Source organism: Perognathus longimembris, chromosome 14, assembly GCF_023159225.1.
Source record: "Perognathus longimembris pacificus isolate PPM17 chromosome 14, ASM2315922v1, whole genome shotgun sequence".
Taxonomy (NCBI): Eukaryota; Metazoa; Chordata; class Mammalia; order Rodentia; family Heteromyidae; genus Perognathus; species Perognathus longimembris.
This window is the reverse complement of record NC_063174.1, coordinates 55,327,081-55,351,607: the sequence shown is the minus strand read 5'-3', so window position 1 is coordinate 55,351,607 and position 24,527 is coordinate 55,327,081. Positions and strand designations below refer to the sequence as shown.

At 49.8% G+C, this 24,527-nt stretch overlaps 1 protein-coding gene across 1 annotated transcript; it reads left to right on the top strand.

Moving 5' to 3' along the window:
* The first annotated feature begins 22,551 nt into the window (after positions 1-22,551).
* Positions 22,552-23,821, top strand: LOC125363115 (interferon alpha-inducible protein 27-like protein 2A). The gene is made up of 4 exons (XM_048362116.1): positions 22,552-22,576; positions 22,666-22,695; positions 23,071-23,232; positions 23,657-23,821. Exons 1-4 carry the CDS (start codon positions 22,567-22,569, stop codon positions 23,794-23,796), a joined length of 342 nt encoding a protein of 113 aa, XP_048218073.1. The 5' UTR covers positions 22,552-22,566; the 3' UTR covers positions 23,797-23,821.
* The last annotated feature ends 706 nt before the right edge of the window (positions 23,822-24,527 follow it).

Sequence of the window (24,527 nt, the reverse complement as noted above, 5' to 3'; positions counted from 1 at the left end):
ACAGGTAAAATCTGGTGTTCTGATCCCACTTTTAGAAAGGAGTAAAGACCAAAGCTAGCTTTCAAGTTGTCAGCCTATAAAAGTTAGAAAAAGAAGTTTCAGAGTTTGAAAATTCTCCCTTAGAAGGGAGTAGAGCCATACTGACACCTTGATCTTAGCCCAGCAAAACCAATGTCATGGCTGGCCATCAGTGGCTCAGGCCTGTCATCCTAGCTACTCAGGAAGCTGAGCTCTGAGGATCACAGTTTGAAGCCATCCCAGCAGGAAAGTCTGTGAGACTCTTATCTCCAGTTAATTGCCCAAAAAAGCTGAAAGTGGAGCTCAAGTGGTGGATTACTACCCTTGAGGGAAAAAAAAAAAGAAGCTCAAGGATAGTGCTCAGGCCCTGAGTTCAAGCCCCAGGACCAGCAATAAATAAATAAATAAATAAATAATACTTCTAACTCCCATATCTGTATCTGTAAAGTGGCTTCAACCTGCCATCCGCAGATCTCGCCTCCTGAGTAGCTAGGATGACAGGAAATACCTGACCCCAGTAGCCTGACCTCAAGACACTGTTCAAGCAGGGACCTTCAAGGGGGAGCTCACCCATTTACCCACCAGGTCTGTACTCCATGTGGGTTTGGCCATGGTAGGGGCTCTGCTCTCCTCTGCAAGGAGCCTGAGGACCCAGCTGGCAAAAGGAGCAGCTTCGTTAGCCACTGGCAGTAGGCATCCAGCCTCACATACCCCTTCCCCTCTCTGGGGGCCGCCCAGCCTCCCCTCTGCTCGTCACTTTGTAAACTCTTCTCCAACTGGAGCCACTCCCTCAGCTGGCTCTGTAAAGGGAGAGGGCGGCATTGCCTGCCACCAACCTCTGGGAGAGGGTGTTTTCTTCTGTGTGGGCCCTGGGTCAGGTTATACCTCCCCTCAAGGTAAATCGTTTCCTCCAGAAATGATGTGAAGCTTGGAGCGCAAATTGAGCATTTGTCTCCTGGGAAGCAGACTGCAGTTTGTGAGTGTGAGCGTGAATGTGGAGAGGGGGGGTGTCTGCACAATAGGGAGGGGAGATGGGCCCCTGACTGTCTCTGCTGGCTGCCTGCAGAGGCAGCAGGAGGCTGATTATAGGGCTGGGTCTCTGGGCCCTGGATGTGGGTGCAAGGAGTTGTCAAGGTGGGGGTGACGGTTGCCCTGGTGACTGGGCTAGTAAGTGGGTTGGCCTTGCAGACAGAAATGCTAGGGGAAAAATTATATATATATATACATATATATGTGTGTGTACACACACACACACATACACACACACTCACACATAATAAGCACTCGTTAGAGATTTTTCTTTCCTCTCAGTTGGAGCACCAGGTGGAGGAAGGTTGTTATCCCTGCAGGATGACATTACGTAGTTGGACCCACCATATCCTGTCCTGGTTCCCTATGAAAATGCCATGCCCCTCTAGTGCACTAAACCGGCATAGCAGTCGTAACTAGTAGTTTTGGGGTAGGGCAACTGCCCTCTGTAGGTCGCTCTGGGCTCAGGTACCCTTCACTGGCACCTTTCATGCACGGTTCCCAGAGCCCCAGCTACACACATTTGTGATTCCGCCAGGCCTTGGAATCTGCATTGTAGCCATTCCACCTGCTTTCACTCGAATACACTGTACCTGCACTTCAGAACCATTGTCATCAAGCAGCAAGGGCACCGACTTTGAAATCAAAGAGGAGACATTTTATGCAGCTGACATGAACCCCAGTCTCACTTGTCTAATAGAGGAGCAAGAACAGCCATAATTATGAGGATCAGACAAGATGAAGCCACAAACATAACCCAGTGCCTGGCATACCGGGCAGGTCCAATAAACGCAAGGTTTTTAGTTTATCGTTCCTTTTGAACCCAGCGCGGTTCAACTGTCCTGCTCATCTTCCCATCTGCTTGCTCTCCTCCAGCCAAATCTCACATCCACAGAAATGCTTTGCACTTTGCAAATAGAAGAGGCGGTCGTCTTCACAGCTGGGCCCGCACACCCGAGCTGCAGCTCCATTTAGTCGGTTACCATGGTGATCATAGCTACAACAACCTCTGTGGGGTAAAAGACCTCCTCCAGCATCAGAGGGCTCTGGATGTAAATGGTCATTCGACAGTGTACCAGGGGATAGTGGGCTCCCCGCCCACCCCACCCCACTCCACTCCCCACCAGTTGAGGTCTCATGTCAGAAGAGTCTGTGAGCTCCTGTGTGTAAAAACTTAGCTGAGTCCCCCTGCAAAGTTCTAGGCTTTAACATGGCACCTGGCAAACCCTAAGCACTTGATGCACAGTGATCACATGAATAGATTCGCAGAGAGCTTCTGCTCCTGAATCTTTTATTAGGCAATGATGTGGATTTAGGAAAAGGTAAAATAGAAGTAAGACTCTGATGTGGTTTGGCTACAGAGTCCCCATCCCCACCCCCAATAAGCTTAGTCCCTAGTGCAATATGTACAGGTAAAGTTTAGGGATAGTGATTAGATCATGGGGTGCTGAATGAACCAATGAATCAATCCATTTATAATTGTACTAGTAACGGGGCTTGGACTCGGGGACTCTCTGTTCATTTTTTTGCTCAAGGCTGGCCCTCTACCACTTGAGCCACAGCTTTACTTCCAATGGGCCTATAACTGGATGACATTATTGGGAAGTAGTGGCAACTGGGAGGAAGAGCCTAGTTAGAGGGGATAGGTCACTGGGAATGTGTCCTAGAAGGATGTATCTTGTCTTCGATCCTTCTTCACTCTCTCAGTAACTCCTGGGTGCTTGAGTAGAAAAGCTTCCAGCTTTTCTACTCAAGGGCTAGGGTGCTACCAGTTTCAGTCACAGCTCCACCTTCAGTTTTCTGGTAGTTAAATGGAGAGAAAAGTCAGACTTCCCAGCCCAGGATGGCTTCAAACTATGGTTCTCAGATGGCAAATCAACCATTTTAAAGGAACTGAGAAGGACTGGAGGTCTAATTCATAGAGTCACAGGAAATTGAATGCGGCCGTCCAAAAATAAATAAATAAAGATCCTCTAGCAGAACTATTCTGAAGGTTAATAATATTGTTGTTGCTACTTGCATAATATTATTCATTACACGTTATTACTAATTACAAGCTGAGCATCCCTAATCCCACAAAATTTGAGATGCTCCAAACTCGGAGACTTCGGCACTCACATAACCAAGTCAAAAATTCCACACCATGAGGGCTGGGGATATAGCCTAGTGGCAAGAGTGCCTGCCTCGGATACACGAGGCCCTAGGTTCGATTCCCCAGCACCACATATGCAGAAAACGGCCAGAAGCGGCACTGTGGCTCAAGTGGCAGAGTGCTAGCCTTGAGCGGGAAGAAGCCAGGGACAGTGCTCAGGCCCTGAGTCCAAGGCCCAGGACTGGCCAAAAAAAAAAAAAAAAAAAAAAAAAAAAAAATTCCACACCATGAAACCTTACCACACAAACAAAATAATTTAAAATACTGCACAAATATTGCCCTCAGTGTATGTTTATAGGAATATTAATTTTTGTTAGACTGTCATCATATTCCTGAGATGCCTTACATATATATATATGCAAATATTCCACATGCAGGAAGAAAGAAAAAACATCCAAAATCCAAAAAGTACAGTTTCCTACAATAAACCCCGAATTTATTATAGTCACGGAGAAATTATTCCCGAGGGGCTAGGACAGGGGCTGGAAGGGAGGAGGGAGGAGAGAGAGGATATGATGCTATATCCGTGGGAAAATGAAATCTTTGTAGCATGTGACTCTTCCATTAGGCTGTCCTGGAGGAAAAGGGAAGGAAGTGTCACTGATTCCCTGGCTCTCTGGTCATCCCAAGGTTGCCGCAAGGAAGTTCTCCCATTCCGAGGTAAAGGAGGAAGGGAGAGGTCCCAGACACGAGGGAGTGGAAGCAAGATTTTTTTTTTAACGTACAGTGATGATGTGTCATAATCAATATGGAGCTGTTTGCATCGCTGAGAGGAAAGGCCCCTCCTTTGCCCGTAAATCTTTAATAACAGTGACCCCTGAGGCCAAGGTGCTGTGTCCTGCGAGCTCTTTCATATAGCTGATGCATAGATTATGTATACATACATTACATGGGGGGGGGGTGGCACTTAGTGAGATGTATGTGACTCTTTAGTACAAAGGGAAGGAAAAATAGAAGAAAAAAAGAGAGTGACTTATGATCCTAGCCTGAGGTGTGCTCCCACCAGCACATCCGGGAACTGCTCGGAGAGACAGGCTATGTGCCATAAGGACGCATCCAGAGGGCGCAGAACTGGGAAATGAAGCCAGGCTTTTGTTCGTTTATATTTGGAGACAACTTATAAATAGATGCTGCTGCCACCCTAAAGCCTCCAAAGCACCCCAGAAGCAAGTATTATGTCAGATTGGCTTCCATGCCGCAAGCAGCGGACTGAGCTGGGGTCTGAACTCCTCTCCGGTTTCTCAGCCGGCCCCGCAAAGATCCTGCGAGCTCAGCTGTCATGGTGTTGGTCTTGGCAAACAGAGCCAGAGGCAGTCCGTTGCCACGTGCTTCACCACAACACCGCCAAGGCTCATTCCTGACTCACACCAGCTCACTGTTTCATAAGAGGGGGCAGCCGTGTTCCTCTCCCTGTGTCACCACAATAATTACCGGGAACAATGATTTGAACAATGAGAACTTATAATTCTCTAGCAACAGGCAAAAGTAGTGTCATTTACAGAAAAATAATCTCCTAAGTATCGGGTAACAGAAACCATTATGTTCTGCTTTGGTTTTCATGGGCAACAGAAGACGTGGCTCTGAGTGAAATTAGAATCATTTATTCATTCACTCATTCATTCATCCAGTACGTACTGATAGTGACAGGACCGATAATGTAGACAGTAGAACCTATGTTCTACAGGAGAGGCCTGCCAGAGAAATAGCCATGTAGGGCTGGGTGGTAAAACACATAACAGCTATCCAAAATCACCCTGGCTACCATCTTTGAGGGGTCGCAGAGGAGAGATCAAGTCTAAAACCAGAAACCTAGAAATCCCACAGACAAGACACGGTAGTCAGATGTGGGGTCCATGAGAAGTCCAGGAAGAACTGACATCCGACAGGATAGAAGAGGAAGACAGGATTCTTCTATGATAATTCACAGGTCTTCCAGTGGCTTCACTTGAAATAGCCCCCCATCTGATGTCCTGTCTGTCCTTCGGATGCTGTGCAGTCCTCTGCTCAAGCGTCGACACCGAGGACTTGATGCTGCCTTGTACACAGACCAGAAGAGTGAGCAGTGGGATTTGCAATCGAACCATAGTTATTGTCACACAAAGCCACTCTTCACTTGCTCTCTTTGGGGCATAGAGAACCTGTTAACACGGTGGTAGCTTCCTCCCACAAGAACAAGAGGGTCTAAAGTTTTCCTCCTAGTAGCTCTGTCACCCCGTGTGCTTTGTCCTAGAATCTAGAGTCCATAAGCCTGTTGGCCACCACAGCCTCTTCAGATCCTACAGTGTCCCTGAAACCCAGAAAGTCCGACTGGAGATGATTTCTATTCAAGCTGTTGGCAGGTGTTTTGAAAATCACTTCTGTGAGGGAAGCAAATGATCCTGAGATAACTCAGTTATTTTTCTCAGCTTTCTTGAGGTGTGACTGACAAATAAAAATTGTTTATCTGTAAAGGATGCCACATTATGTTTTCATCTTCAAATACATGATGAAGGGATCACCACCATCAAGCTAATTATCACTTATCACCTCACCTCGTTACGTGTGTGTGTGTGTTTTACTTCAAATCTATTCCCTTAGAAAGATGTCAAGTACAAAGGATATTGTTATTTCACTACAGCCTCTGTATTACATTCTCTGTATTGCAGTCTCCCAGGCCTGATTATCTGAGAATGCCAAGTGTGTACTCTCAGATTAATATCTCCCCCTTTCCTTTGCCCCAATCCCCATTAACTACCCTCTCATCTATTTCAATTCCACCTCAAACTTTTCATTCACTCAGCTGGTTTTGCAGTCTCTGAACCTGTTTCATTGAATGTTCTTTTTTTGTTTTTGTTTTCTGGTACTGGGATAGATCCCAGAGCCTTGTGCATTGCTAACTAAGCACTCTACTACTGATCTACATCCCCTGTCCTAAGGATCAATGCCTTTTTGTTTTGTCAGTCATGGGGCTTGAACTCAGGGCCTGGGTGCTGTCCTTGATTGCTTTTGCTCAGAGCTAGTGCTCAATCACTTTGACCCATAGCTTCACTTCTGATTTTCTGGTGGTTAATTGGAGATAAGAGTCTCATGGAGACTTTCTTGTTCAGGCTGGCTTTGAACCTCAATTCTCATGTCTCAGCCTCCTGAGTAGCTAGGATTACAGGCAGGAGCACCAGCTTGATTTGACAATTTTATGAAACTAGATCAAAGCCATCTTTCTGGCTTTTCCTACATCTTGGTAGAGGAGATCATTACCAGTTTACCTGGCTGATTCTATAACACAGCGCATATTCAGCTCAGCAGGCCAAGCCCTCCTTCTCAGCACCTATGGAGGGGAGGCAAGGCAGAGAGCCAGTGGCAGGACTGCTCTTCAGTGGCCCCGCCCAGCTGACCGGGCTCTTCTCACAGGGGTACACACACACACTCACAGGCTGCAGTTGTGGGCACTAGTTCTTCAGATGAGCCGTACAAGTGTCCATAAGCTCATGAAGCCAGAAGAGGAGAGACAACCATCTCCTTCTGTGTTAGCTGCACTTTGAGGGACAGCCCTTTGCTTCAATATATACCTGGCACTGAGGGAAAACAGACTATGACTGTTGAAGAGCAGTAGCTCACACCTGTAATCCTCCTTATGAAGGACATCAGAGGAACTGTGGTTCAAAGCCAGCCTGGGCAAAAGTACACGAATCCATCCAAATAAATCAAAAGCTGGACGTGGTGGCATATGCTTGTCGTCCCAGCCATGCCAGAAGTAGAACTAGGAGGATTGCAGTCCCGGCCACTCCAGGCACAAAAGTGAGCCCTTCCTTGTCTCAAAAATAACCAAATCAGAAAAGCACTGGCAGGCATGGCTCCGGTGGGAGCGCAACTGCCACGAGCAGCTTGGACAACGGTTTCGCGTGCATTCTCAGAGCCCTCTCTGGCGAGGCAAACTGTGTACCTTGGATTTTAATCTTCCTTGGTCACCATGTCTATCCTGTCACTTGTTCAAGAACTTGAGCTGGTAAGTAAGTCCTAAAGAAGCTAGTCCAACCTCTTCCCTGTACTTTAGATTGTGAAATCCCACCCTGGCGTAGCTGCCCCACCTAATCAGGATCATCTCCTCCACAGTGCTCATTCCTGTCCCTGTCTTCAGCTGTGATCTTCTCCCTCCCAAAATGCCCTTCCCCTTCTCTCCACCAGCTGCCACCAACCTGGATCTGCTTTCCTTCTGGAACCATCTCCCCTACCCTCCTCTCTCTGGCCCCTCCGCCATTCATGCACATGGTCTGCTCTGGACTTAGATACTTTCCTGTATTTTCTGTCTCTGTTTCAGATGAATATGAAGATCGTTGAATGGGAATTAAGTCTCCCCTTTTGACAGTTTTCCTAGCTATCTGTTCCTGGGCAAGTTATTTAATCACTCTGAGCCTCAGTTTCTTCATATATTAAAAAAGGAGGAGGAGGAAGAGGAGGAGGAGAGAGAAGGAGGAAGAAGGGAGAAGAGGAGGAGGAGAAGGAGAAGAGGAGAAAGAGGAAGAGGAGGAAGAAGAAGAGGAGAAGGAGAATAGGAGGAGGAGGAGGAGGGGGAGGAGGGGGAGGGGGAGGAAAAGGAGGAAGAGGAGGAGGAGGAGAATAGAAGGAAGAGGAAGAGAAAGAGGAGGAAGAGAATAGGAGGAGGAAGAGAAGGAGCGGCAGCAGCAGCTGGGCACCAGTGACTCACGCTAATCCTAGTTACTCAGGAGGTTGAGATCTAAGGATCACAGTTCCAAGCCAGTCTGGGTAGGAAAGTCTGTGAGACTCTTTTCTCTAATTAACCAACACCGAAAAAAAAAAAAAAAAGCTGGAAATGGAAGTGGCTCAAGTGGTAGTAGAGCCCAGGCCCTGAGTTCAAGTCGTAGGAATAGCATAAAAGAAAAAAATTAAAAAGAAAACAGACAAGCCAAATGTTGGGAGCTCACACCTGTAATCCTAGCTACTCGGAAAGCTGAGATCTGAGGATCACTGAAGCTAGCTAGCCCAGGCAGACGAGGTCAAGACATTCATCTCCAAGTAACCATTCTTCTGCTAAAAAAGCTGGAAATGGAGGAAGTATGGCTCAAGTGACAGAGTACCATGATCAAAAAAAAAAAGGCTAAGCAAGAATGCAAGGCCCTGAGTTCAAGCCCCAGCACTGACAGAAAAGAGAGAGAAAATCCATACCTTGCAAGCGTGTGGCGGTTCCTACAGGGCATGTACACTGTGTACCCCCCCACACCCCAACCCTGCATGTGTGCATGCGCATAAGGAGCTCGATGATCATAGCCCCTGGGGTGCTCAGGACCCGAAAGGCCTCCTCCTCCTGCCCTTGTCCTAGGAAGCTGAGTAAACACAGCTAGCTTGTCAAGGCCAGGACAGAGGAGAGAGAGAGGCTTCCTCCTGCAACCAATTCTGTCTGAACATGCAAAGCCCTCCAGCCTCCGCGCCCTGCCTTCCTCCCTCCCTTCTTCCCCTCCCCTGTCCCCTGCCTTCTTCCTCTTTCTGGGGAAGCACATACCATTCAGCTCACTAAAGCTGACTCTTGAGGTCAAGGTGTCCTGAGATATTGGAAGGCTGTCTACCCCCCTCCTCTGTGGGCATTTCAGGTAAGAGCCACTCCACCCACAGTCCAGCTCCAAGCCTCCACCCCCTGGGAGCTCTCTGTCCTTCATCCATTCTGTCAGTTGTCTGGACTCCTCTGCACACGCGCCTCCCTCTGTGGGACCTGTGCTCTCAGATTTATAGGAGTGAAGTTATGTGACACCTGAGAGGCTCACAGGGCAATTCCTGTGGAGCAGGCACACTGGAAATTCTTTCTGTCATCCTCCTTTCTCATCCATCTTCCATGCCACACACCTTTCCCCGGGCCCTGCCCCTTGGGGGTGGGTTTCAGGGGCCTGAATTAGGAGGCCTGCTTCCCCCTGGGTTCCTGTTGGGCTCAGCCAATGAAGAAAGAGGATCACCCACAGGACAAGGGACAGAAGGAAGAGGATACATTTTCCTGGCAGGTTTCTCTGTGAGCTGCTAAGCACTGAAGCCACATTTTCCTCGGACTCCCCCCACCCCCAACCTGTTCCCTCCCTTTCCACAACCTGGCAATAAATCCTCTCCTAGCCCCCTCCACTTCCCTTCTGCTCCTCCCACCCCATCCATCTTCACCTCGCAATTCTTCTAATTGTCCTGTAATTTCTCAAGATGACAGGGTCAACTTTTCTTGCCAGGATCTTGATCAAGACACCTGTTTTGTTTAGTTAAAAAAAATCGTAAGTGAGGGCTGGTAATATGGCCTAGTGGTAAAATACTCGCCTTGTATACATGAAGCCCTGGTTTGATTCCTCAGCACCACATATATAGAAAAAGCCAGAAGTGGTGCTGTGACTCAAGTAGTAGAGTGCTAGCCTTGAGCAAAAAATTCAAGCCAGGAACAGTGCTCAGGCCCTGAGTTCAAGACGCAGGACTGGCAAAACAAAACAAAACAAAACAAAAATCATAGTTGAGCCCAGTTTCCTGAGATTCTTTTGGATATAATTTTGTTTTAAAGATTATCTTAGGACTGGTAGCTTTTTCTTTTTCTTGCACTCAGGGCCTGGGCACTATCCCTGAGCTTTACTCAAGGTAAACACTCTACCACATGAGCCACAGCTCCACTTCCAGCTTTTTTGTGGTTAATTGAAGATTAAGAGTCTCATGGACTTTCTTGCCATGGCTGGCTTCAAACCTGGATCCTCAAATCTTAACCTCCTGAGTCGCTAGGATTATAATGAGCTACCAGCACCCAGACAGATCAATTCTTCAAGGTTTTTCTTAGTATGAAGTTCAATATCTGTTCAAATGTAAATATCCATCCTAAAGACTCCCTGAAAATCAGTTAGGGAGCCCTGAAACCTAGAGGGAAAAGTTAGTCCTATGACCATGAATTGCCCTGGTGACAAGGGCCCTGGGGGAGGGGTGGCTAAGGGGAGACTGCAGGGGCTGTGGCCTTGGGCCAGGGCCGGGGGCAGACATCTATGTGGCCAGGCCCCAGGAGAGGGGAATTCTCCTGTCCCTTCCGCAAAGCCTCAACACTTCTCAGAAAATGAAGAATCTGCCCTCTTCCAAGCAGTGAGTGGCATTTGGGGTGATCCCCAAGCCCACCTTGTCCTGCATAGCAGAGGAGGATAGATGTTTGGGAGGACGTCTCACTGAATGACCGAGTCCGCTTAGCCCAGACCTTGGCCAATAGCAGCTGCGGGCCAGATTTTATTTGACTTTTAAAAATAAAATAAGGAAGGGAACTGGGGAAGGGGGAAGGTGGGAGAAAAACAAAAGAGGATGTAACAAGTTTGATAAGAAACTACTCACTGCCTTACGTATGTAACTGTAACCCCTCTGTACATTACTTTGACAATAAAAGAACTTAAAATAAAACCCACAGTTCTGGAACTCCATGGCTGCGCACCACTGCCCCTCCAGTCTCCCAAGGAAGGCTGGAGACAACAGCTATCAGAAAGGGAAGACTGGATTCCCAGCATCTTGGACAGTGGGAGGCCAGTGGCATTTCGAGGACCTGTGTTTGCCTTCTGTCCCCAGTGGAGTTCAGAGTAAGCAGAATTCAGATCATGTAGAGGGAGGCGGTATCCTGGGGACAGGGCCATGCGGGCTCCTGAAGCTGCGCAGAGCAGAACTGAGAACAATCAACAACATATGTCATTTCAGTTACTGTTGTTTGAGGTCCCAGGAGAGATGGCCATGAGGCTAATGTTACATGTGAGGTGTATAACCACAGGAAAATCTCCAAATTAAAAAAAAATGATCAATTCCCCAAACCAATAAGTAAGTGTAGAGTAAGGAATTATCCCCATTATTAAAAATCATCAATGCTAAGCCCAGGTCTCATCTGACAGAGAAGAGATATTAAGTCAAGTTTGTTGGAAAAGAAAACGAACCTGGAAGGAAAATGACACTTTCAGATCCTCATTTGATTAACAAACATTTACTGACAGCCACAAAATAAGCAAGGAGCTCTAACACAAGGCAGGGAGAAATGGCAGCTGAAGAGAGGACCAGATGGGCACTGGTGACTCATACCTGTAACCCTAACTACTCAGGAGTCTGATATCGGAGGATCATAGTTCAAAGCCAACCTGGGCTGGAAAGTCCATGAGAATCTTATCTCCAACCACCAGAAAATCAGAAGTGGTGCTGTGGCTTAAAGTGGTAGAGCACTAGCCTTGAGCAAAAAGAGCTTAGGGATAGCACCCAGGCTCTGAGTTCAAGCCCCAGGACCAACAACAACAACAACAAGAAAACAGTGGTCCAGGAAAGATTCTGCCCCATACAAAGATGAAAATGGGTGGGTGGCCACCTGTTATGTGCCTTTCTCTGATGTCAGAGATTTGGTCTTTTGCCATGTGTACAGCCTTGCATCAGTCAACTTTCTTACTTTGACAATATATCCAGGACAATGGTATTAAAGGGAGGAAAGGCTTACTTGGTCCTTGGTTTCATGCTTTGGACGTGTGGTGATACATGGTAGAGGGGTGCATCAGAGGAGCTGGTTCACCTCATGGTGGCAGTGCAAAAGAGAGGCAGCAAGAGCCCAACCTCTCCTTCACAGGCACACCTCCCCTCGTGACCTAACTACCTTCCACTAGGCTCCAACTCGTCCCAGGATTGCCACAGACTGGAGACCAACCATGTAACTCATGGTCTTTGTGGAGGGACACTCAGGAACAAGACTGTAACACCCACTGAATGAGCCCTCCTTCCCATGGCTTGCTTCCCTATGCTGCCCTCCCATCTCAAACTCAGATCCCAACTTGTGCTCTTTTAGAAAAGCTAGACACAGTCTGGTTCTCAGAGACCAGTGAGAGAGTAGAGGTGAGAGGGAGTAATTGGGGAGGGGTAGAAAAATGATTTGGTCCATGAGAAGGTAGATATAGCTGTATGTATGTATGTATGTATGTATGTATGTACATATGTATGTATGTATATACATATATACACATATTTACATGCAGAAGGCATATATATGTATGTGTGGGTACACACATACATATATATGCATGTATGTATACAGAGAAGTCCAGTGACACTGAGTAGCCTGAGGGAAGGGCCCTCCACTTCCCCAGGTGTTGGGCAGGAGAGCTGGGTGAGAAATTCACCAGTTCACCTCCACCCCTACATTTTCCTCAGATACCTGGAAACAGTCCCTTGTGAGTTGGGCCAAATTTTATTCTTCTTTTCCTGCCCAAGATCTGACACCCAGAACACGTTGCTTTTCCAAAGGCCAGCCAGCTTTGACCTCAGATAAAAGCATGTGTCCTGGCTGATTGGAAATCTAGAAGTAGAGCACATGGCCTCAAGGTCCCCTCCTTTTTTCAGTTCTCTTGGTGCCCTTGGCACAGCCCGCAGCTTTCCTGTATAGAAGTCCGTCATCTGTACCATCAGAGACCTCTTGGCAGATGGCAGCAGCTTCTATTATTTCAATGGATAATTTATACGGCCCATTTTCATTGCCAAGGACAGCCCACAAAGCACACTTGATCCTGTGCAAGGAGACGGCCGCATGGCCTTCTGGGATGTGTGCTCTCCACCGCCAGCCACAGGCAACTTTTCCAAAGTTCTCTACTTTACTAAGCCAGGAACAATGCAACCTCAGAATAATAGGACATCACCACAATTTCAAGGCTGTTCTCAGAAGCAGGGGTACAAATGCTATTAGACACCCAAGATGGTTTCCAGTAGCTTCTGAGCTGTCCCTGTAGGCTGGGACCCACACTTCCAACAGTTCCATCTTTGCAGGCGAGCAGCATGAAGGGCCAAACTTAGGGCACCTAACTAGAAGCCTGGGCTCCGTTTCCTGAATGTTGTCTTCTACCCAGGGGCTTCATAAATACCACCGTAATTCCCTGCACTTCAGCCAGTTCACCCAAAAAGCACAAATGGGGCTGGGAATATGGCCTAGTGGCAAGAGTGCTTGCCTCCAATACATGAAGCCCAGGGTTCAATTCCCCAGCACCACATATACAGAAAATGGCCAGAAGTGGCGCTGTGGCTGAAGTGGCAGAGTGCTAGCCTTGAGCAAAAAGAAGCCAGGGACAGTGCTCAGGCCCTGAGTCCAAGGCCCAGGACTGGCCAAAAAAAAAAAAAATAGCACAAAGGCATTTGCTTCTGCACTGGTAGCCTTACTGTGACAAGACGAACACACACACACACACACACACACACACACACAGAGCATAATTTTTTTTTGCTACAGAGATTGCTGTACATGTCATTGCACTGGCATTGTAGAGGAACGTGCTAGAGGTGAAGAATCACGGGAGGTTCCCAGATCTCCTGATTTAAAGGCAAGTGTGGAGCTCTCTCCCCTTTGACTAGACTGGGGACTGAACTCAGGGCCCTGTACTTGCTAGGCCAAGTGCCTTAGCCCTTGAGCCACAACCCCAACCCTGCTTACAGTTTGTTTTGCAGCGCTCAGACTACAATCCTCCTCAGCAGGCCTCCGGTGCCACCTTGCATCATCACAGAACCTGCTTTTTAACCAGACCCCACCCCTACCTCCAGCAAGGTAATGTAAGAAGCACTGTAGTATTCGCATGGGAGTGGGTATGCGGCAAGAATGAGTGGTTTGAGCCTTGAGTTCTTAGACGGAATCCAGCTCCACCACAGAAGGCGCTCATGATCTGGGGTGGAGGATGCTGGCGCTTCTGATTTCTCCATCAGGAAATAGTGTGGATGGGGCTGCTGTGGTCTGAGAATATGGAATGGAAAGGAGATAGCAAGTGGCAGGGTGGGACTGGGGGGGGGGGGGGGCGGGGGACACAGGTAAGTGGCAGGGAGCCTTTTCCCAGTGAGGTGAAGGGAAAGTAGGGGCCCAGAGTGGACTGTGGCCAGGTAGGAAACAGAAGGAGATAAGATGAGGGGAGGGGGCAGGAGGGAGAGGAGGTTGGTGCTTCCTTCTACCAGCCCCGTTCGCCTCCACCCAACCCCTTCTGTCACCAAAGCCCCTTGGCAGTGACTCTGAAGCTAGCTGTGGGCCAAAGGCACAGCAAACGCTCAGCTCTCAGATCTCCAAGATGGCACCAAGAGAGGGGAGGCTGCGGAGTGTCCCCTGAGTGGTACCTGGAGACCAGGACTGGGATCAGTGCGCAAACGGGGGTACACTACAGAGCAGCCCCACTTCCGGGCACAGAACAGGCCTGGTAGGCTGTCTCCCAGACATGTGACCTGCTCCTGTGGTAAGTGAGGGGTTCGCTGCGTGGGCTTTTCCACACATCAAGCTCCTGGTTGGGACCGGAAGCCAAGGGGCTTTAACCTGTGTCTCCAAATTCCCCAGCACTGCCTACAAATGGCTCCACGCAGGGACGCGAGGCACTGTCCAGATTGTCCCAATCACTGGGATTTAAGTGCTCCATTTCATGGGCTTGAAAATACCAACTTTATGGGTCTGTGGTGAGCGTTAGTGAGATGGTGTGCAGACCCCTCCTGGCACCACTTGGGGTTAGTCTCTTCCTCCCCCGCTGTCTTCCAGAAAGATTGAAAAGCTTTGCCCTGGCCCAGAGGCCACTTCCCCAGCCTCTCTCTCTCTCTCTCTCTCTCTCTCTCTCTCTCTCTCTCTCTCTCTCTCTCTCTCTCTCTCTCTCTCTCTCCCTCTCTCTCTCTCTCTCTCTCTGGAAACGACTGTCTAATGGCTTTGCTAATGCATCTTTCAGTCCTGATCCTATGTGCCTGTCTCATTTGGTTGGCATCTTCTTTACAGAATCAAAACAAAACAACAACAGCAACAAAAAGCTCTTCTGTTCTTTACAAGTACCAACAGCAGCTTGACCCCTCTGTGCTTTCCATAGTTGAACCCCATCCCCTGGGGAAATCAAGTGAAAGCCGCTCTCTCCGATCGGGAGCACTTTCAAAGCAAGATGCACGGAGAGGGAGCCAGCAGATGATCTGAGCATGGTCTGGGTGCATGGTGGATGGAACCACTTGGCTTAAGACCTCACCCCGCACACACACACGCACGCACGCACGCACCCTTGCAGCGGCTGCCTCATGGTGTAGTTGCACACCTTGGCTTTGGGACTCGATGGTGTGTAATGGAACGTGACCAGGGCCAAGGGGAGCCTTAAGGGCCTCATATGGCTCTGCCTTCCTCATCAGAAGGAGTCTGCCAGGGTGGCAGTGATAGAGCCACCTCAGCTGACCCCCACACATCCATGACCTCAAAGCTCTCCAGCGCTGACTGCCACCCCGGACCAACAGACTCACAAAAGACTTTTAAAGACTGAGCGATACCATTGCGTTTGGACGTCGCTTATTGTGCAGCCTGTCCTGCCTGACCACAATGATGTGGTCCATGCGTCAAAAGGAAACGGGAGCTGGGTGCTGGTGCTTCACACCTGTCATCCTAGCTGCTCAGGAGGCTGAGATCTGAGGATCATGGTTCAAAGCCAGCCGAGGCAAGAAAGTGTGTGAGATTCCTATCTCCAATAAGCCACTAGAAAACCGGAAGTGGTGTTGTAAGCTCAAGTAGTAGAGTGCTAGCTTTGAGCAAAAGAGCTCAGGGACAGCAGCCAGGCCTTGAGTTGGAGTGCCACGACTCACAAAAAGGGGAGGGTGGATATGAAGCAGAGGGGGTTGGGGGAATCTAGGACAGGAAAAACAGGCAACTCCTTCCACAGCGCCCTGCTTTGGGTTCTGGATGCACTGATATTTCCAAACTACCTGGGCTTGGCCCACCCTCCCTCCCAGGCTGGACCCCCGCTAGCCAGACTCTGGAAAGCACAGCAGGTGCATACGCACACGGAAGGGGAACTGACCTAATGCCACGCAAGTGAGCACTCGTGGTCTGGAACTCATTTTCCATCGTGGAGATTTTTTTAATGGGCAAATGGGACACTAGGTCACCTGGTATCCGGCTGGTACCCGTACATCCCACACTCCCCAGGGCGGGGCTCCTGACGCTCTCTTCCCTTGCTCTGCTGCTTGCTTGTAACCTGGCTGGTGTGCAGGGAAGTCTGGATAAAATCCTTGCGGAGTGGATAAATGAACTCCTCTCTGATACAGGTCTGATAATTCCCCTTGTGGGGTGGTGAGAGACTGTCCCTTAGAGTGCTCCCAGTTCTACGGGATAAGGGGAACAGGAGGGAGGCTCTGGAAACAAGCTGGTCCTGCGGCCAGCGTGCAGGCTGCTTCTACCCAACCCTGCGCGGGGCCCCAGTGAGGAAGCTGTGCTTGTGGGTGGCGCCTTAGGGGAGAACTGGTCAGAGACCTCGTCAAGATGCCTCTGTGTGCCCCTTCCTTAACACAAGACAGCACTCTGGGCATGCACGAGCCCTTCCCAGGCTCTGCAGCCGTTATATCATGGAGTCAAACGCCATTTCTCAATACCCATGTCTCTATCAAAAGTGAGACAAGCCCAGAGGATTTATAGTGTTGCTCACTAGGCGAACACCTGGGCAGTGTCCCGGTCCGGCAGTGTCTCTACCTGAGGCCTAGGCCGAAGCCAGCTGCAGACCTCTCTACCCTCACCACATCACAGATCCCTCTTGAGGCCTCTCCTTCAAGAACAGACTGGGCCAGTGTCATCTTACATTTCTGCCTCATGGGAGAGAAAAAGGATGGAGACTCTCCAAAGAGAACAAAACAAATGGATGAGAATCCATGCCATGGCTCAGGGCCCCATTCTTCCCACAAACACATTTCAGTGACTGCCAAGAACCCTGTCCTGCACACTCCAGGGAAAGAGACAGACAGACAGAGACAGAGACAGAGACAGAGACAGAGAGACAGACAGAGAGACAGAGACAGAGTTCAGAGTTACATATTGGTCTCCCAGGCTCTCAAAGTGAACACTAAAGTCTGATTTGGAGGAGGGCGGGGAGAGAAGGGGGTACCAATAGTGCCTTGAACTCAGAACCAAAGCGTTCCCTTAGCTTTTTTGCTCAAGATTGGACACTTGAGCTACCACTTAAGTCACAGCTTCACTTCCATCATTTGGTTGGCTTATTAGAGATAAGAGTTTCACAGACTTTCCTACCCAAGATGGCTTCTTGGAACCATGATCCTCAGATCTCAGCCTCCTGAGTAGCTAAGACTACAAGCATGATGCCCAACTGATTCTGAAAAAAAAAAAGTAGGATCATAACACAGATAAAATTCTCCAGGTCTGCTAGGCACCCGTGGCTTATACCTATAATCATAGCTACTCAGAAGGCTGAGCTCTGGGTTGGGAAGGTGGTTTAGTGGTAGAGTGCTTGCCTGGCATGCATGAAGCCCTGGTTCGATACCTCAGTACCACATAAACAGAAAAAGCCAGAAGTGGTACATAGCTCAAGTGGTAGAGTGCTAGCCTTGAGCAAAAGAAGCTCAGGGACAGTGCCCAGGGCCTGAGTTCAAGCCCCAGGACAAAAAGAAGGAGGAGGAGGAGGAGGAGGAGGAGGAGGAGGAGGAGGAGGAGGAGGAGGAGGAGGAGGAGGAGGAGGAGGCGGCAGCTGAGATCTGAAGATCATGGTTCAAAGCCAGCTCAGCTAGGAAAGTCTGTCCAACTCTTATCTCGAATAAGCTACTTGCAAAAAGCCAGAAGTGGCGCTGTGGCTCAAGTGGCAGAGTGCTAGCCTTGAGCGCAAAGCAGCTCAGGGACAAAGCCCAGGCCTTGAGTTCAAACCCCAGGCCTGGCAAAGAAAAAGTAAAGTTTCCAGGTGGTCTCTACCTCACTCACAGCCAACGTCAAAGATCCTTTTGTGCCCTCAAGCGCCTGCGGGCCTCCCGCACAGCCTACCTGCTCAAGCTTCCCACACTTTTTATAGCCCACGCTGTAAGACTTGCCACGGGATTGTTGTACTTGCTGGTCTACCTTCCCCCAACTTCCTACAGGAACTTCCTGGGCTTCTTACATCCCTTCAGGTTTTTACCAAGTCCCACCTTAGAAAGCAAGCCCTTCTTGACACATGATTTGCTGCATTCTGAAAATGTCTCCTCCACAATGTAGGTATTATCCAAGTGTACTGTTTATGCAGTCATGTTAGGCAGTGGGGCCTTGGAAAGTGCATCAGGCCACAAGGGCTCCTTCCTGATGAGTGGGGTTATCCACCATTACAAAAAGGCCTGGTGGGAAGAACTTGTCTCTCTTGCCCTTCTGACTTGCACCATGAAGGCTGCAGACTTGACTAGATACCAAATACTGATGACTTGCCCTTGGATTTCCATCCGGCACAAGTGTGACACGAATCTCTACTCATCAAGAATTCCCAAGTCTCTTCAGGTATTCGTTACACAGCGCCTACACACTCAATGGTGGCTGGGTTAAATTTACCAACTCCCAACCTCAGGAAACCAGTCTACTTAGGACCGCCAGTCTGCCACAGTGCTTGTAGTTCCAGATGTTGTCACAAGAGGGCACTCAGAGGCAAGAAGCAAACTCCCATTTCTAGTCCTCAGAATGCAACCCAAACTACTAGTTAGTAGTTAGCTGTAGGTAACTTTAAATTTTCTGAACTTCAGTCTCTCTCTCTCCACACACACACACACACACACACACACACACACACTTGCTAGGCAGGTGCTCTACTATGTGAGCCTCTGGATTCCTGGTTTGAGTCCTAGTGAGATGTCATTACTAGGGAGGCTGGGTGTGGAAGGCATAGATAACTATGGTCACAATTTCCTTTGAGTCTACACATGTTTCAAAACAAAAAATGTTTTCATAATCCATTATTAAGACTTTAAAATTAGGAAAGAAAACTGACCAATACTGAACAAGAAAGAGCAGCGTGAGGAGAGAGATACTTAGAGGAAACCCAGGAGGATGCATGGAGAATGCATCTGTACATTCGTGGAAGAAAAGTAGACAAGAGGACATGGAAACAGCTATCCAAACATGGAGATTCAGAGGAAACTGCTCCCAGAGCTCCCAAGGGGTGGGAACAGTGCTGTCCCCTCCACCAGACAGGAGCCTCTCATGCACCAATCGTGGGGTGGGGCACTAATTCAAGTTGTCTGGACATAGGAAAAATAATCCTCCAGCCAGTTCCTAGACTAAGATTCCTACTCCAGTCTCACCATACAAGGTATAAAAGATGCAAGAGGACTTCCCTGAGCCCCAGAACAAAACCAAAGAATATAAAAATAACCAGGGAGCAACCTGATATCCATATGTTTAAACAATGAGCCTGAATATGTACTCTACACACCACACCAAATCACTGATGTATATCAGAAAGATGTAAATGAACCTTTTGAATGCCACCTTGAACTGGGACAGGCAAGACCCCTGCAGTGAGGAGAGACTGGGCCCAAATCTTCAGACTCTGATACCAGGAAATGGGTCTACTTCCTCTAGACTGTGCGGAAACACAGGAAATACCATGGTCTCCTTTATAAAAGGCAGCCGTTAAGATCATTCAAGCATCTAACCCTCAACGGTGTGACTCAGCAACAGAGCAGTTTCTACCAACTCACCCAGCACAGTCTAATTAAAAAGCCTCTCACATCTTCTTTCTTTTTTATTTTTTGCTGGTACTGAGGCTTAAAACCCAGGGCCTGGGCACTGTCTCTGAGCTTCTTTTGTCTCTGAGCTTCTCTTTTGAGCGCCACAGCACCACTTCTGGCTTTTTCTGTGTATGTGGTACTGAGGAATCAAACCAGGGCTTCGTGCATGCTAGGCAAGCACTCTACCGCTAAGCCACATTCCCGGCCTCTCATATCTTATAAATAAATATCATTGAGCCAATGTGGTGGTTCATCTTTACTATCTTTTCAAACTCCTTTGAGGCTGGAGGAGTGGCTCAAGTGGTAGAGTGCCAGCTTAGCTAAACAAAAGTTCAAATCCCGGAACCAAAAACAAACAAACAAAAAAGCAACCCTTTCTGGGAGTTGTTTTGTTTTGTGTGTGCCAGTACTGGGACTTGAATTCACTGTTCCTTATGTTGAAGGCTGGTGCTCTACCATTTGAGCCACAGCACCACTTCTGGCCTTTTGCTGGTTAATTGGAGATAAGTGTCATGGACTTTCCTGTCTGGGTTGGCTGCAAGCCTCAGATCTCAACTTCCTGAGAAGCTAGAATTACTGCAATGACACTTGGGTGAACTGCTCGCCCAGCCCGCTTGTTTACTTGTTCCCTTGCTCTTATAAGCTCTTCTGAAGAAGGAAACTTCCTTCGCCCCCAGCTCTCCTGGCCAGCGGGAGGGGGGGAAGGGGAAGCGCGCCCCAACCTAGGCGAGCCAAGAAAAGGTGAAAGGTCGTTGAATCACCCCCATCCAGCCCCCCTTCGCCAGAGGACAATCAGACAGCCCAGGAGAAAGGTCTCACAATCTCAGTTTATTTAGGAGGAGTCACACTCTTAAAAGGGTCAGAGAACAGCAGGAAGGGGAGGGGCATAGCGCACCTAGCTAGGGGCTATGAGAGGCGGCCTGAGATGTCCGTCAAGGGTGGAGGGCCGAGGGACCAATCCTAAGAGGCGGCCTAATTCTACATCACAGCCCACAGGACCGCCTCTGGATTCGCCACCAGCCGCCATCTTGGCTACACCTGGTCCCAAGGCTGGGAGGCGGGGCCAGTTAGAAGGGCCTTTCCACAAAACCCAGAAGGCAGGCGGGGCTATCTAGAACCACCCCTTCCGGGTTCTGGCCACAGGGCTGGGAAAACAGGTGGGGCCAGCTAATTGCCTCTTAATGATGCAAGGCGTTTCCAATAATACCCTTGGAAGAGAGGCTGGTACACAGAACTATAGCCCATCTACAAAATGAAAGATCTGATGCAAATTAAACGCCCTGTTGACATTCTAGAAAGACAAAAGAGCAGGCACTGGAGGCAGTGTGTGAGGTCCAAAATGTGAGGAAAGCCTGCGAGAGACTTTCATCTCCAACTCGAGCAGTGACAAACACCCAGGTCCTGAGTTAAGTCCAGGAGCAGCACAGGAATTAATTAAAAAGGAGCGGTTTGCTAAGCACTGTGCACAGTGTCAGTGGAAGGTGGCCACATATTCCGGGGTGACAGACGTGTAATGGAAGGAAATGTGTTTTGTGTGCTGTGGGGAGGACGTCTACTATTGCAGGTGGGGGGTTGCTACAACTTGGAAACTGTTGAGGGGAGTCAGACTGGCTCCATCTCAGATTAGTTAAAGAGAGCAGAAGCTGACTCCATCTTCACTAAGATCTCCCCCGCCCCTGAGCTTCAGGGTTGAGGGCGGAGCCCTGTCTGCTCAGAATCCAGGGAAGGTCCTCCTCGCTGTGGAAAGAAACTGCTTGACCACCTGCATAGTGGAATGTTCCGGGTTAACAATAGTAAACCTGTGCCCTTCCAGGAAGGAGCAGCCTTACCCCCCAGCCCCATGAGTAAACACATCCACCTGCATCGTGTGGGGACCCGCCAAATTCGTGCGCCAATTCTAGCTAAAGTGGTAGGTTGCTTCAAACAGTTCCCATGAGACAGACTGTAACCCCACTGGCCACCTGCGTGTGACCTGGCATGCTCTGTAAGTGTTGTAACCTCATTGGCCACCTGCGTGTGGCCAGGCTTGACTATGTGGGGTTTTTATTTTCCTTTTTAAACCCCAGTTTGAGCGGCCTCATGGTCACAGGGTCAGCTCCCGAGTCTGCACCTTGTCCCTGGCTGGTCAGCCTGCTTTTTACGGTCACACTTCCAGCCCCCAAGTCTGGGCTGCGTCCCTGGCTGTCAGTTTGCTTTTGACTTCCCCAATAAATCCATCTTTTTGCTTGAGACTGTCTCTGAGTGGTGGACTCTTGGAGGGACTGGGAATCTCCTCCCTCGAACCCCATAACAGAAGCCAGACAGAACCTGCTTCCCCCACCCCAAAAGCACCAACCCTGAAAACCACCGAGGACACACAGTTGGGAACAGTGAACGAGTTTATTGTCAGCCCCTGTGGACAGGCTTGCTCTCTCTGTGGACAGAGCATGGCAGCCTCTCCTTAGGCAGGGGAGGTGGTCATATAGTGACAGGGAAGCTAAAGGCAGGACAGGGAGAGGAAATCAAAAAGTCTTGGGTCTAGCAGCTGGATGTGGCCAGGGCAGACGTCCTGACTGTGCTGTAGCAACTTGCAGAGGCAGCTGGGAGCTATAAATCATGCCACGGGGTGGGGGAGGGGCTAATGGGGCCAGCAGAGGATTTAGGATGGAGACTGTCAAGCCAAATCAGGGGTGGGTATGCTAACATACACACCCCAAACCCAGAATGTGACTAGGTGTGTCAGTGGGTAGGCAGGGCACGTGTGGGGAATTGGTCAAGACTGCCTGGCGGTGGGGGAGGGGGGGAGGAAGGAGGGAGGCAGTGCATTGGACAGGGCTGGGACTTTGACCTGCAGGTGTGTCCCAACCTGCAAAGGGACTACCATCTCCAGTTTCCAGTCTCCAGTCTCCGGTCTCCGAGCAGAGCTGGGAAGCGGACCCTTCACCATGCAACCAAGTGAGCCCCTTCCAGCCCAGGGCTGGTGGGTCCACGGGGTGGAGATGGGTTCTAACACCCCACAACAAATTGTCCCCCCCTCTCCCTAGGAACTGTGGCGGCCGCGGTCGGAGGAGGAGGTTAGTCTCCACCCCACCCTACCCCCACCCCTCCAAGGGCTGCAAGAGCTCCCAGACATCTGGCTCTTACAAGCTGTCAGCACAGAGGAAAGGGTGGAGGAGGAAGAGGGCTGGTGCTGCCCCACGGGCACCCCCAGACCCCAAGTCTGAGGCCGGGGTCACCTAGCAACAAGCCGGCAGCAGTGGGACACCGATGCCCAGCCTTCGATTCCCTTGATTTTCCCCACCTGGTCCCCCCCCCCCCCCCCAGGCCTGGTCCTCATCCCTTCTTCACCCTGGGGCTCCTCTCCAAGCTTCTGTCCCCCAGAGGCCATGAGTAGACAGTCCCCCTAAGGAGATCTAAGAACTCAACTCACCCTGTACCCCTCTCCGCAGCCCTGGCGGTGTTGGCGGTGCCCGTGGCCCTGGGAGCCCTGGGTTTCACCTCGGCCGGGATCGCAGCCTCCTCTGTAGCCGCCAAGATGATGTCAGCAGCCGCTGTTGCCAACGGGGGCGGCGTGGCTGCCGGCAGCCTGGTGGCGACCCTGCAGTCGGTGGGTGAGTGTCCTTGGAGGGCCACGGCAGGTCAGGGCCGGGTCCAGAGTGGGGACCACAGTCCCTGATCATGGCTGTCCAGGGCTTGTGGCCTCCCCCCTCCCCCCACCAGGCCCTTCCTTCTTTCTGACTCACTCTGAAGTGGGACTGGGGTAGGGGTGGCCAAGTAGGCTGGCCAGGCGGGAAGGGGCTCTGGAGCGGAATCTCTGGGTAGATCCACACTTTTCCCTGGCCCTCAGGAGCCTCCGGTGTGAAAGTGGGAACCTGTAGATTGTGGGGTCTTTCCTGCTCCACACCATCTTCTCAGCCACTTCCAGCATCCTCTGGGGGCTTCAGAACTTCAAGAGGAGAAAACTAGGGGATCTCTGGGGCTCTCTGCCTGCTACCCCCACCCCTCCCCCATGCTCACCCTCTGTTCCCATCTCAGGGGCAGCCGGACTTTCCACATCATCCAACATCCTCCTAGGCTCTGTGGGGTCTGCTTTGGGGGCTTGGGTGGGACATTTGACAAAGAAGCCCGAGTCAGAGGAAGATGAGGAGTCCACATCAGATGAAGATGAGGAATAAAGGCCTGGCTCCATGTGTTCTGCTCAAACGTTCCTTTTCCTCTGGTAAATCTCTGTTATCACAGACACTCCAGAGACTTTGGCTGGAGTTGGGCCCCTAATAAACCCATATACAAACCTTGTTATCATCAGTTTGAGATTATATAATTTGGAGGTCAATTTACTTCCTGGAATGCAGGCTGTTTTGAAAAGCCAGAACAACTCCATCTTGCAGAAAACCTACCCTACCCCCACCCCTCGCTTTCCACTAAAGGAACACGAAACCCCTGGGACAGAGTGACCGGATGGGTGAAACTGATTAAGGGTTGGTCAGAGAAGAAAAACAAGTTCTGGAGTTTCTCCAGAACTCCCCCCACCCAGGTGTGGTTTCCAGTATCTAATTAAAACCCTGCAGCTGTGCACATATCACCCCTTGCCACACCCCTATGGCATAAACCAATCAATTTTAAATGCGTCCCTTGATCTGACCAATGACCCTTTCCAGATTCCTTCCCACCACCAAATGCGCCAAATATGCTTTAGAATTAGTTTATAATTTTCCCACGGTGTGTGTTGAATTGTTAAAAGATGCCAAGTCCCTGCCTTCCCCCAAAGAATGTATAAAACAGCTGGAAGCCCTAGGCTCAGGGCCTCTTAGCGTCACCAGCATGCTGAGTATGTGGAGGACCGAGCTAGCTCACAATAATCGCCCTTTTTGCTACTTGCATTGGTCTCTTGCATTGGTCTACTTGG